The following is a 12,712-nucleotide window of genomic DNA, read 5'->3' as shown; positions in this document are numbered from 1 at the left end:
TAGAGGCGTTTTTCTCGACACTACATTTTACGGCTTCGAGTTTCTAACGCGCATAACTCGGGTATGAAACTAGGTATGTGAACACTAAGCATATCATTGTGTAGGCGATGCTTTGTTCTATCATTTGGTACATTAATCACCAAAACTTTAGTCTGCTCCAATAGTCTGGTTTTCCCAGAGCCTGTCACTTTTAACCACAAGATGATGATTTCATTTAACCACAAGATGATTTCATCCAATGATTAATTGGCAGTTGACAAGTCCCAAAGACTCCCAATCCCCAAGATAGACTGGCCAGCAAGTTTAGGTATTTTCCGCATAGCTAGCACGTGGTGATTACATTCCTGATCTACAGAAAAGTGTATGCCCTGAGTAACCAGACCGTTCTCACCCTCTCACGCTACTGTGAAACTGGTACAGTAGAACCTTGCTAATCCGGACCCCTTTACTGTATAAGCTCTATTTAAGGCGCCAACATTAGGAGTACTTTAAATTGTGCAGCACGATAATTATGTACTTTCACTCACTTGCAATGTACAGTGTATATAGTTATGTGAGACTATCATTTCAATATTATTTATACTGTTACAATGTCATGTTTATATAAACCTAAGGTTGCAAAGGCACTACATCGGTATATTCTCCTTCTGAACTACTTCCCATTTGAAGAAGCCACAGCCTCTGCTCTTGTTTGATCCACAACTGTTAGGGCATACATAAAATGGCTTGCCCTCATTTGGTCCTGCTTTAGCAACTAGCTTCTTCTTTGTTCTCCTCCCACAATCACATACCGGTGGAGTTACTTTATGCCCGAGTGCAACAGACAAAACGGAATTACTAGGGGTAATGGAACTGCTACTACATGAATTTGAATGTGTTTTGTTCATACGAGATGAAGGAGTCTTGAATGAGTTTGAGCAGCCTTTTTTCACGTCTGCAGTGTGATATGTCAGTTTTGGTGGAGGAGTATCTTCACAAGTAGGCGAGCGAGTGAATGCTTGCAACAGTCTGTTTTTGTGATGCTCTATCGGGATTTTGATTTTATTTGAAGATTGCGTTGTACATGTAGATGGAAGGAGTGTTACTGGAGAAATATGACTAACCAGTCTAGTAGGGGTTTGCTCTACGAAATGCTTACATACTTGTAATCCAGTTTCACTCTTTAATGGATGTACAATGTCCTGTTTCTTCAAATGAGGTGACCTATCAACTACTGTTATGGTCTTCGGTTTATCATCTAAACTGTCCCAAGAATTGTGTCTTTCGGCTTGAGATAGCGGTTTGACTACACTGTCAATATGCACACATGAATCCTTCACTTCCGGATCATTCGGTACTATCAACTTTTTACGCTGCGCTTTAAACAGAGCCGATTCGATATGCTCAGAAGTAACATTTTTGGGTGAGGAGTCAGTTGTTGAATGAGTACATGTTATTGACTTGACTGAGTTGCGCTGGATAGCAGGTATAGATGGGTTGATAAGGGGTATGGCCAGACATGCTGGAGGCTTCTTGATGGACACAGCCTGTAAATACATGTAGGTGTCAATAAATTATAAAATACGAAAGCATTGTGATCGTGAGCTTGCCTTGTCGATACATTTTGTTATATTCAGCTTACATCCATCTCTAACCATTCGGTAGCACAGTTTGGCAGTATTGCGTGCATCATCAATGCCTTCACACAATTGTCAGTTTACAAGTTATGAATTAGCAACATTTCTCACCTGAATGCTCGTTGCCAACAAATGGGATACCAAGGTCTTCTAGCGATCCCTTCAGTCCAGATGGCTTCCTCTCATAGAATGTCTGTGCAAAGGTTGCAACAAAGTTATCTGTCAGTTCGAATTAAGACCTGTTTGGACTCATTGTATGTGCATATAATTATTCTTCGCTAGTATGATGATATACAGTTTACGAATTTTATCATAATATTATACATGTAGTATTGCGCATGCACAAACAGTCAGTAGCAGGCCTTATTTTCTCAAGAGGCCTGTGACATGTATAATTATCATGATATGAGAAATGTGTGATGAAGGTATTATAGGAAGCGGTTTTGTGGTCAGTAGCTCTAAAAGTGGAATGGTTATAATTATGTATATATATACGCCTGGTCACCAGAATAATTTGTCTCTAGGTAATGGAACGCTATAGCCTAGGCCTGGCATTAATAATTGTATCAAGGCGTGTCGGTTGTGATCATAAAGCGTATAGTAAGTTATCTCTCAATATCCACAGCACCAGTATAACACAGTACGGTTGCGTATAGAAGCAACAAGTATGCGCTGCATGATCCATACAGCGGTGTGCATGCGCAAGCGAGGTATACGGTAGTGTGTGTGTGTGTGTGTGTGTGGGTGTGTGTGTGTGCGTGCGTGCGTGCGTGCGTGCGAACTGCTACAGCTGCTCAAGGATCAATGAAGTGCAGGTAGAGTTTCTATAGGCTTCTAGTCATTTTTAATTCGTGGATTTGCAAAATAATGCTTCGTTTTCGCAAATTATGTCAAGTTATCCTTACTTAGAATGCTAGATCTATTACAGCCTTTCAGAAAATTGCGTGGCAAAACGCAAAACTTGTTCACCGAATGTTGCTACTCTTAGTTAGCTCTGGACTAGAACGCTAGCTATTGATAGCTGCAAGAGTGAGAAGAGAGCTGCAAGGCTCTCCTGATGCAGCCATTAATTTTAGACTTGAACTTTTGGCATCGATCGTTTAACAACAATCACGGGCGATCATTACCCATTCTTTGAGTTTGCATGCAGTAAAACAATTAATTAATGCCAAAAATTTATGTAGCTTTGGCACCTCCACCGAGGCATCGATCAGCACCCGCGACGCTTTCACTTTATATGTATGTTGTAGAGCATCATCCGAAGCAATAGGTTCTATGTCACCATAATTATGAGCTGTACAATAATACAGTATATAGAACCTCGATTATCCGGCCCTCTATTATCCGGAACTTCCATTATCTGGCTTGGAAGTTTTCTTTTTAATCAAATCTGAAAATGGACGTGTCCCTGAAATGCGCATGCGCATTGCAGCTGTTACTATGGAGACAGGTCTGCTATCTTCTGCGCATGCGCAGACAACCATGTGGCACTGCTGTTTATCAATAAAGTGGGTGGATCAAGGCGTGGTTTATCTATTACGGTTATCCGGCCTGCCTCTGGAACCAAGGTGTCTGGATAATCGAGGTTCCACTGTATATTAAACTTAGTACATGCATGTAGTTCATACAAACATTTGTGCCAACGAAAATTATCCGCTATTATTATACGGTATTATCGTAAGGATTTAAACCATGGAAAGTTTGTTCCATGCGGGTTTGGTCATGCTACAAGTACTGTGTGGGAGGACAGTTTACTCTTTCTCATGCTCAATTAAATTTAGCTACATGTACATGTACATCAATAGCATATCACAAGATTTAGCGGGACAGGTTCTTCTTTTTCTGCGTCTTTTTCGTTTCTCCAATTCCTCCCGTATTTTCTTTCTGACCTGTTGTGACAAAAAACAGAAAAAGGGGGTGCGAAGAAAGCTAGCGCAAAAGTATATATGCAGTTTCTGGGAAGTGTTGCTAAAGATAAGTATTCGTTACTATCTGTGATGAGCCAGAGTTATATAGCTGCCTTGGGCGTATATGGTGTACAGAGAACTTTAGGTTGCCCTATACATGCTCTAAAGAACTTTAATACTTAGTGCAATAATGGCTAAAGGGTTACAAACGCTCTGCCAATCCTATAATACCGTAATACCTCGATTTAAGGCGACCCTCCAAATATGCGACACCCAGGAGCTTCAGTAATTTTCTGACCTCTAAAAGTAGCGACAGCTGCGTTGACAATTATTTTTTAATGTCGCGTTCTAAATAGAGGTAAATGTAGCCACTCCCTAGCCTCGATTGTAGCCCACTGGAAAATCAGTGTTTCTAAGCAGCCTGAAATCGAGGCAAGTAGACTCCGTAAAGTTACCTCCAATTAGATGCGACCCTCTAAATATGCGACACCAGGACTTCATCATAATTTTTCAACCTCCAAAAGAAGCGACCTCTGGCTTCGTAATTATTAAAAAGTGTTGCTTTAAATCGAGGTCTTACGGTACAAAGCAATTAGCCGTAGAGCATGCAACATACCTTGTACAGTGCTCTGATGTTCACCCATTGATTGAAATAGGTAGGTGTCTTTATTTGCTTTCTCTTGCACTCATAGTATAGGCAAACTCCAAGGTCCCAGTCTACATCATGTAAATGAGCTATAATTATTATTATAATTGTACATACTGTACATGCATGTACAAAGATTGTAAGGTCTAAATAATTGCATGTATGCGTTTAGTTTTAGGAGCAGTGCAATGCAAGCCTCGTCCCCACGCCCACTTCCACTCCTAATTACTCGAGGTGCTCGATTAGGAAGGAAGGAAGGAAGCTGTACATGTATATATACATGTAAACGCCAAATAATTCACATTGGCTACATGCATCGGAAACTGAGTTTTCTATTGTGCACCCCTGGGTTTTTGCACCACCACTATAATAATTATAGCTTCATCTGCTTTGAAATAACAACAGGCGTGACTTATAATACTTCTCCTAACTAGCATTGCTCGTAACGCTCGTAAGTGTTCAGGTTATGGTTAGCTTAATGAATAAGCCGCACCTTGACAGGGAAGCAGCGTCTGAGCACTTTAGTGTCAGTTGACAAAGACATAATTGTGTCCTTAACGGTAATACAGAGTGACAATTAACAAGCGTATGCGTTCTACGCATGCTGGACGCAAGTGCTAGTCAGCCTAACTATGGTAACTGAAGTCAATGAAATAGTTATAGTAAGACGAGGCGACGGCACTAGGTCTTTGCAAAACCTTTCTTGCTCATTAATTTTTAGCAACATTCTTGGAGCAAGCCAAACAATTCATAGCTGCATGCGCTAATTTGCATATAAACACTTCTTGAAAGAGTTAGATGTTTCCCTGTCAAGGTGTGGCTAGATTCATGAGACCAGAAGGGGGTAACACCTCGATCACCTCTACATATAATGCCGTTTTGTTTGTCACAGATTGCTGGCTATAATTATCATTATACTACTACAAAACTCACCCTGAAAAACGGCCACTTTGCTATCGTGAATCACGTGATTTGGTTGAGGGGCAAGGCCTAGCGCCTGAGAGAGTACATGTGTAGTAAAGCTTTAGAGCCTGCGCTAGCGCTCTACTGCGGCTATAAACAGATTTTTGCTACATTGGACATGTACATGTATGTAGTCTCAACAAAGTTTATGTGTAAAACCCGGCCCATCTTGTTTGCGTTCCTTTGTTGTTGGAGCCACTTGTTAGTGATAGTTTAGCACATGTACACACACTCGACATAGACCACATTTAGTGCTTTTGTTTTTTGGCAGCAGTTGCCTTTTGGTTTCTAAATTGTATAGACACCAAATTAGAGTCTATAACTGTTATTATTACCTACCTGACCAAGTCACAAAAGAGCACAGCTGTTGCTCCAGGCTGTAGGCCTTGCCTGGCTCCATCATGACAAGCCCTGTCTTCTGCTGCATCTCCATTACCCATTGTTTGAACAGGTACAGGCACGTCTGAACAGGTATCCCATTGTCCACCTGTTCCTGTGGACACAAAATTATGGTTCAACATTATTGGTTCAATCAAAAAATTATGGTTCTATGTTAGTATAGTTCTGTCCATTGTTATAACTATCGTATTCCACCCACGTACACTGAATTAATAAACGGCACGAGGTTTCGGTTGTTTGCGTATGATGGTCAAATAATAGATAATGTACATGCCTACAGATCTCCCTGGTAATTATGGATAGGCATACACTTCTTTCTTGTTGAACTGACCATTTTGTAGAGAAATTAGATAATTGGGGTTCTATACACAATAAAAAGTGTTATACTACTCTGTAAGGTACGTGCATAGAAGAGAGGGATAGGCAACGCCCAGCACTTCCAAGGCTAGTTGCGTGTAATGAGCAAAAAGGGGTGCGTGCACTAAAAATGGATCAGTGAAATATTTTATAGCTGCCAGATAGTATTATGGCAAGCTGTGCTCTTGAGGAGACACCAGTTACATAAACTACTGTATAGACATAGAGCTACATGAGCTTATGCAAAGTGACGAGGAAATGCGAGCTCCAAAGGGGATGACGGTACTCTCTCAAGCCATAACAGGTATGTTCCCAAGTCCTTTAATTTCCATCTCTTCGATTACACAAGACAGAAAAAGATAGTTGTGTTCTACTTTCAAATACCTAACCTGTGTCTTAGAGCACCATATAATATAATACAGTAAAAGAGCAGGAGACGTACGGAAACTTTCTGGACTTTGGATAAACGTTTTATGGTGCTGTCACTACTTCACTGCATTATGAGCTGGCAAATATGCTTTGCTCCATACAGTTATACATAATTTTATACTTTAATTCTGTGAAACCTATTATAAAATTATTATTGGAGATAGGTCCAATAAACTTACAATTTGTGTTTTTTCACACAAATCAATGAATAAAAGAAAGCTGTACATGTACATGTAACATAGCAACTGTAGCTACCAGTAGTGCTGGGTGTATGTGTGCATGATGCAGGACTGCTTTGAATTTTCTTTTAGGCCCCCTACGAGAAACTAAGCAGATATCGGGAGCAGTGTGTACTTTCTTGAGCGCAACAAGCCTCCAACCACCTAGATGCCATAGCGCTGCGTTTACAGCATGTCAGCATGGACAGCCTTGCATACAACAAATTATTAGTTTAATATTGATTCGTTGTCGAATAAAAGCTAAGAAGCTAGAACTTGCACATTGGCTACATGGTTAGCTAGCTTATACACAAACCCTTTATTCGAGGTACATGTATTTAGAGCTGAAGTATCCCATACCAGCAACAATGGAACAGGGTCACAAAGTAGAATTACATTGATTCTTTGCTTTAACCTAGCCCTAGAACCAAGCAGGCAGACAAGAGCCGTATTTCTAAGACTCCAGGCTTCTTTGCTGTGATCTAGTCCACAATGCATCCGCGCATGTCTCGTATACTATACTAAAACTCCGTTCATGCCTCTAGCTCCTGTTACATGTATTTGTTGCATTTTTTGTTTTGGTTGCTATAGATCTTTATTATTTACACGTCAACAGCCGAGGGTTAGCATTTCAGTGCTCTAGTTACTTGTGTGCTACTTGTATATCCCTATCTTGCACTCTGTAAATACTTTAGATCATTAATGCCAGTGCAATTTTGTACCTGGGTTATTCCAGTGAGCTGTTTGCAGAAGTCACTGAGAGTTGGCTGCTCGATTGGTAAAACATATTTCTGGAAAATGCTCACCACATCACCGTTGCTCACATCCAATAGGACTGCTGGAAACTCAACTGGGGAAAAACACCTTCAGTTATGCATCATAAAACCAGACATTCCTAACCCCTTTTCAAGTACCCACATGATGACCCCCCCTCCCCCCCCCCTATTTTCCTGCCACCCCACGAATTCTCTGGGCACTCGTAAATTAGCTTTTTTAGCCTCGTACATGCATATATATTTACAATCGTATATAAGGCTTAGCAATGTAAAGGAGAATTAGCAAGGAACATAATACACGGCACCGGATGTGTAAATACCCTAAAGTACTCATAACAACATGTATGCCTAAATTAGTTAACTCTAACCCCTTTTTTGCATGCCTCCTATAATCTACATCATTCTGATGCTGTGTATCAAACTACATATACATGTACAATCATGTATAACAGTTACTGACTTATTTCTTGTTGTCCTTTTTTATTCTCCCAACAAGTTGACTCGAAATCAATGACCATCAAATAAGAGAGAAGCTGTCCTATGAATTTATATCACGAAAATTAGTTACAGGTCTGAATCAATACATACCGTAGTAGATGTAATTACAGTGCTAGAAAATTAATTACGCTTCGGAGTGGCGTACTTTTAGAACCCCAAAAATTATGGTGGCACTTATGCACTAGAGCTAGTATAATATATGTATATCAACGTAGGCATACTGTGCATCAGATGTATGCGGAGAGTAACGTGACTTCCTGAATCTGTCATGGGTTTAGGTACGTCACCCACACTGGATTGGTCAGTGTGCAAATTCTAAACCCATGACAGATACAGGAAGTCACGTTACTCTCCGAACACATCTGGTATGTACATGTACAACTAACTGCATCAAATGCATGCACATAATAATTGTTATGCCAGATGACTCTCGGCAGAAAAAATGAATTACAGCAACTGTGCGCTTTTTAAGACCCCAAAAATTGCGTTCAGTCTGAGTTGGCGCTGTATTTACATCAACTACGGTGCGGTACACACACACTTAACCTCTGATGGTGTAAGCGTGTAAATTTTAATTAATAGTAATCTAGTAGGGCCTACTATATTAAAGTAGCAGTCTGTTTAGCCAGTGGTCAAATGTAATATTAAAGCTACATGTAACTTGCATACGTCTACGTCTTCCTTGAGTCCTGAAATTGTGAATGTACCTGTTCTCTTCTTCTTTTGAACATCACCAGCACCCTCATCAGTCTGACAAGTTTGCTTTCTCTTAGGCCCAATGATACCAAGTTTTCTACATAAAATAGAGATAAAGGAAGGTATTCTATTCCTCTATCTATGGTCTAGGCAGATCTAGATCTACATCTTATTATTCGTGTAAAATTGTATAATCCCTAGACCTACTAACCTCGCTAGTTCCTTTGTCTTTGATGAGGGCATGGTTTTACTGTAACACTGCACTATACTATAGTACTAGTGCACTGCACTGTAAACTTGTGATTTTGAAAAGGCTAGGGTTCAAAGGTGGCGTTTGGTTGACCTTTGAACCCTTTCTGCATGACTAATTATAGAGTCTCATGCTCTAACTGTTTTTCCACGATTGTTTAGCTGTTAATCAAAGAGTTAAGAGTCTTCTCTATAGTCTGATGAATCAGCCGGCCTTGGAGAGCCCCCAAGGCCAGCTGATTCATGAGACTATCTTCTCTCTAGCTCTATAGATAAAACATTTAGTTGACCAAATTTAAGCTGAGTGCCAAATTTATAGTGGTAGACATTGTCATATTATTTAAAACATTATACACTACGTTTACGAGATCCAACAATACATCAAGATTTAGACTTACCATGTATGTAGTTACTAGTCTCACGTTTCATCCCTATTTGTGACTATGTAGTAATACTGCTGTGCATAATGTTGTTGAGATACTGAACTAGCATCGTGTTTGGAGCGGTTTCCCAATCTTACAATGGCTACACAGTCATCTTCCAACGCAACTAGCATTTTTAAATATAGACTACTCAAATCAGTCATAATTCTGTAAGTAATATGCACCCCTAATCATCAGGATTGTTCACAGTAGCTACTTCTAGTCACTGTCTGGCGGGCAAACGTGTTCTCAGGAGTTCATTTTACCCCCCGAAACGTCTGCTCGCCAGACTACATAATTATAGACTAAATCTACTCAGAGGAGGGAGGACACAATTACCTTAGGCATTTAATTAATTATGACCTTTTAATGAGAACTTTTTTCTTTAGAACTTTAGAACTCCGTTATTGGACACGCCCACAACATGACTAGGATTTGTGTGGAGTTATAAAGAAGAAAAGATGTATAACATGCCTAAGGTTAATAAATTATTGTGACCTCCCTCTTCTGGGTCCGACATGCGTGCACGAATCACTACAAGTTCAGTGCATTTAGCCTAGACGTTATCACGTGACCGTAAAATGACATCAATGCATAGTGAATCGTGCACGCATGTCGGACCTCCTCTGAGATCTACTGAATCAGCGCCTGTTGTCCCACTAAAACGAAACGCCAGCTAAAATGAAGTAGTCAATAATGGGCTTAGCACTTAACTCCGTCCCTAACCCTAATTACCCTAACCTAGCCCATTTTTACCCTGTTGTGTGGGACTAGCGCCAGAGGAGGTATGGAGCAATTAGGTTTGATTGAGCACTTTTATTGTAGGCCTATGCTGAGTCAGCTAATCAATTAGAAAATTGCTCCTGCATGCATGTCGTATCTCCCTCTGGTCCAGCGCAGACTTGGTTTGACTTTGCTATATAGGCCGCCAGGAGTGCAATGCACTCCTGAAGCCGCAAGGAAGACATAATTATAGTAGACAGGAAACGTACAATACCCATTGCTAATAGTGAAGTGCATAATTATAATGTTATGATTATTGCAGTTTGGGTATTGACCTCTTATCTCTAAAGTCTGTGAAATGGTGCTAAATCAGAACTTACCCCTACAATTTTATGATCGCAAAATGATGGCATCTTCTCCTCAGGCTACTCTTGGCAGTCTTGGGCTAAACAGGGTCGTAAGTAGTGGGGGGGGGGGGCTCCTGACCTAGCTTCTAGCACGTTATAATTATAGCGATATAAAATGTAACGCAAATGCATACCTATAATCATTTCACTGGAGACATTTAGTACAACCTCAATGCCAATCACGCCATGGTTCATGTGTATGGTACAATTTACATAACATAAAGTCGTATGAGTCAGCATAACCGGATATACAAACAGAGTCTAGAGATTGCATTCTTTACATCCACCAGTGTTCTGTCTATCAATCTCTTGTTTAAATTCGGTCTTGATTACTTGAACACAGTCTCTATAGAGCTTGCTCTTCCTGAAGAGATTGATATCAGGAGATGGAGAATGAGGCATGTGAATCATAAATACGGAAGGCAACACCACAAACTCGTACCCCTGTGCATTCAGTTCCATCATGTGCGACACCTTATTCCATCCAAACCCTGCGAATCGTTCATCGTATTTGGTAACATTTGATTGAACTACAACGTACGGCTCATAATCATCTACCCATTTGATTTTGTAGGGGGTCCCTGTTTTTGCCCAATGCTTGTAATTGGTAGGGGCATGACCTCTTTTCCATTCATGTGACCTGAATGTAGACACACTTCCATTTTGAAGCAAATTTAGTACTTCATTTTTATTCGTAGGATAAGTGAATCTATACAGATGAGTTTCAAAGGCTGGGATGACAAACAATCGTTTCGGCTTTTCAAGAATTTTAATTGCCTCCAACAAATACTCATAAGCTCCGTCCATTGGTATGAAGTCAATGTCACTCAAAAAGACATAGGATGTCTCTACTTTGCTCAGAGCAACATTTCGTAGATAGTTGATAGGATAAAGTTGTGAATTTGTCTTGAATACAACGTGCAGAGCTAGACGTTTTGAATTGTTTACAAGAACTCTGGAGATATGTTCAGTTACTTCTTGTACTTGGGAGTCAGTAGCATACACAGCGATACTGATAGGTCCATTCCAGTGTGCATACAGTGGTGCTAGCATATGCAGTCTGTCCATTGACATCTGAGTCACCAGTGTCACATCATGTACTCTACGTTCATATTCGTAGCCTACAATAAATGGATGGATTCTAAGTAGTGATTTATTGGCACTTCTGAACGCAATGCATGGATCTGTACTGGCAGCAACTGGCTTCATCTGTTCTGACTTTTGATCACAATTCAATAGAACCTCTCTATACTGATAGCCATTTTGGTTCTTTATCATCTCATACACACTCTCGAAGTATGAACTGTACTTGTTCTTGACTGCTTGCTTGAGAGGCGAGTTCCAGTGCACTAGTTTAAACTCATTAACATTATTGAAACAGTTATCACTTAAACTATGCTCGCTTAACTGAGCATTCCAGAAACACGGTAAAACGTAGTGAAGGTTCTGCCCTTCCAGTATGATTGCGTTTATAATGTCTTGGTCAGCAAGGGCAGTCAATTCATACTCCATTAATGTTTTGGTTGTTACAGTGTTCCACAAGCCATTCCAATTGTGGGCTCTCATTTGCTTGAGGTTGAACAGCATGACGCCAGTGTTGAAGCCCCTTCCAAGAGCTGGCCACGGTTTATGTCCCTCCCACAGATTGCCGAAGTACCAATCACTCTGATTTTCAACCAGCCCCAACAATTTAACTTCAGCTAATATTACCTCGAAATATCTCCACAGTGACAGTATATCAGATGTCAGCATCAAGTCCGTGTCGAGGACAATTACCTTTTGGACCGACAATGGTAACAGTGAAGGTATAGTAAGTTTCATGAGCCCAAACACTCCAGAGTAGTGTGAATTTGGTATCCAAGCGACTTTCTCCTGTGCCATAGCTGCTGCGTAAAAGGAAGTATCAACAGCCGGAAGTTTCCATGTTTCAAATAGAGTTTGTAAAACATACTTGCCACTATCATCAGAAACAAAATGAAAATGAAGGGCATTGTGTCTGTAGAAGAGGATTGATTTCACCAGAATGACCACGCTCCTAATTGTGGAGTAGCCTACAGCTACAATAGCAATATGAATTGTTTCACAGTGACTAGATCTAGTCATTGAGAACTGTTCTTCACTCAACTTGTACAACTTTCTTTGACGGTGAATGTTCTGTTGCTGACTACTTGTGGTAAACTGTTGCAGCTCTTTGATGAGAAATTGATTCTCATTCTCTAACCACTTCACTTTCTTACCAAGCACCAGGTGCACTTGAGAGCTCACCAACAGGGCAATCACACCCATAGCTATGACGACAAGCAGCAGAACAACTCTTTTCCGGATTAACATCATGCATCATGTAAATTTATTTGAGGGCGAGCCTGCCTAGCGCCTGTGTGCTTGTTGTAGCGCCTGCAGTCTAGT

At 40.5% G+C, this 12,712-nt stretch overlaps 2 protein-coding genes across 3 annotated transcripts in view; both read right to left on the bottom strand.

The window, feature by feature from the left end:
• Positions 1-487: 487 nt before the first annotated feature.
• Positions 488-12,712, bottom strand: part of LOC135342383 (ERI1 exoribonuclease 2-like) — a 12,798-nt gene continuing 573 nt past the window's right edge. The window contains exons 2-10 of one of the 2 annotated variants that reach the window (XM_064539115.1): positions 8,717-8,770; positions 8,517-8,602; positions 7,772-7,849; positions 7,258-7,385; positions 5,472-5,625; positions 4,140-4,240; positions 1,728-1,809; positions 1,590-1,678; positions 488-1,526 (exon numbers count right to left, since the gene is read on the bottom strand). In XM_064539115.1, coding sequence (XP_064395185.1) covers positions 627-1,526; positions 1,590-1,678; positions 1,728-1,809; positions 4,140-4,240; positions 5,472-5,625; positions 7,258-7,385; positions 7,772-7,849; positions 8,517-8,602; positions 8,717-8,748 — 1,650 coding nt within the window. In that variant the 5' untranslated portion in view covers positions 8,749-8,770 and the 3' untranslated portion in view covers positions 488-626. Of the gene's footprint in view, positions 1,527-1,589; positions 1,679-1,727; positions 1,810-4,139; positions 4,241-5,471; positions 5,626-7,257; positions 7,386-7,771; positions 7,850-8,516; positions 8,603-8,716; positions 8,854-12,712 lie in introns of those variants that run through there. The other variant, XM_064539116.1, reaches the window with a different exon arrangement.
• Positions 10,460-12,709, bottom strand: LOC135342379 (xylosyl- and glucuronyltransferase LARGE2s-like). Its single transcript, XM_064539111.1, has one exon. It carries the CDS (start codon positions 12,638-12,640, stop codon positions 10,568-10,570), a length of 2,073 nt encoding a protein of 690 aa, XP_064395181.1. The 5' UTR covers positions 12,641-12,709; the 3' UTR covers positions 10,460-10,567.

Source organism: Halichondria panicea, chromosome 10, assembly GCF_963675165.1.
Source record: "Halichondria panicea chromosome 10, odHalPani1.1, whole genome shotgun sequence".
NCBI lineage: Eukaryota > Metazoa > Porifera > Demospongiae > Suberitida > Halichondriidae > Halichondria > Halichondria panicea.
The sequence above is the reverse complement of the archived record's forward strand: the minus strand, read 5'-3'. Positions and strand labels throughout refer to the sequence as shown.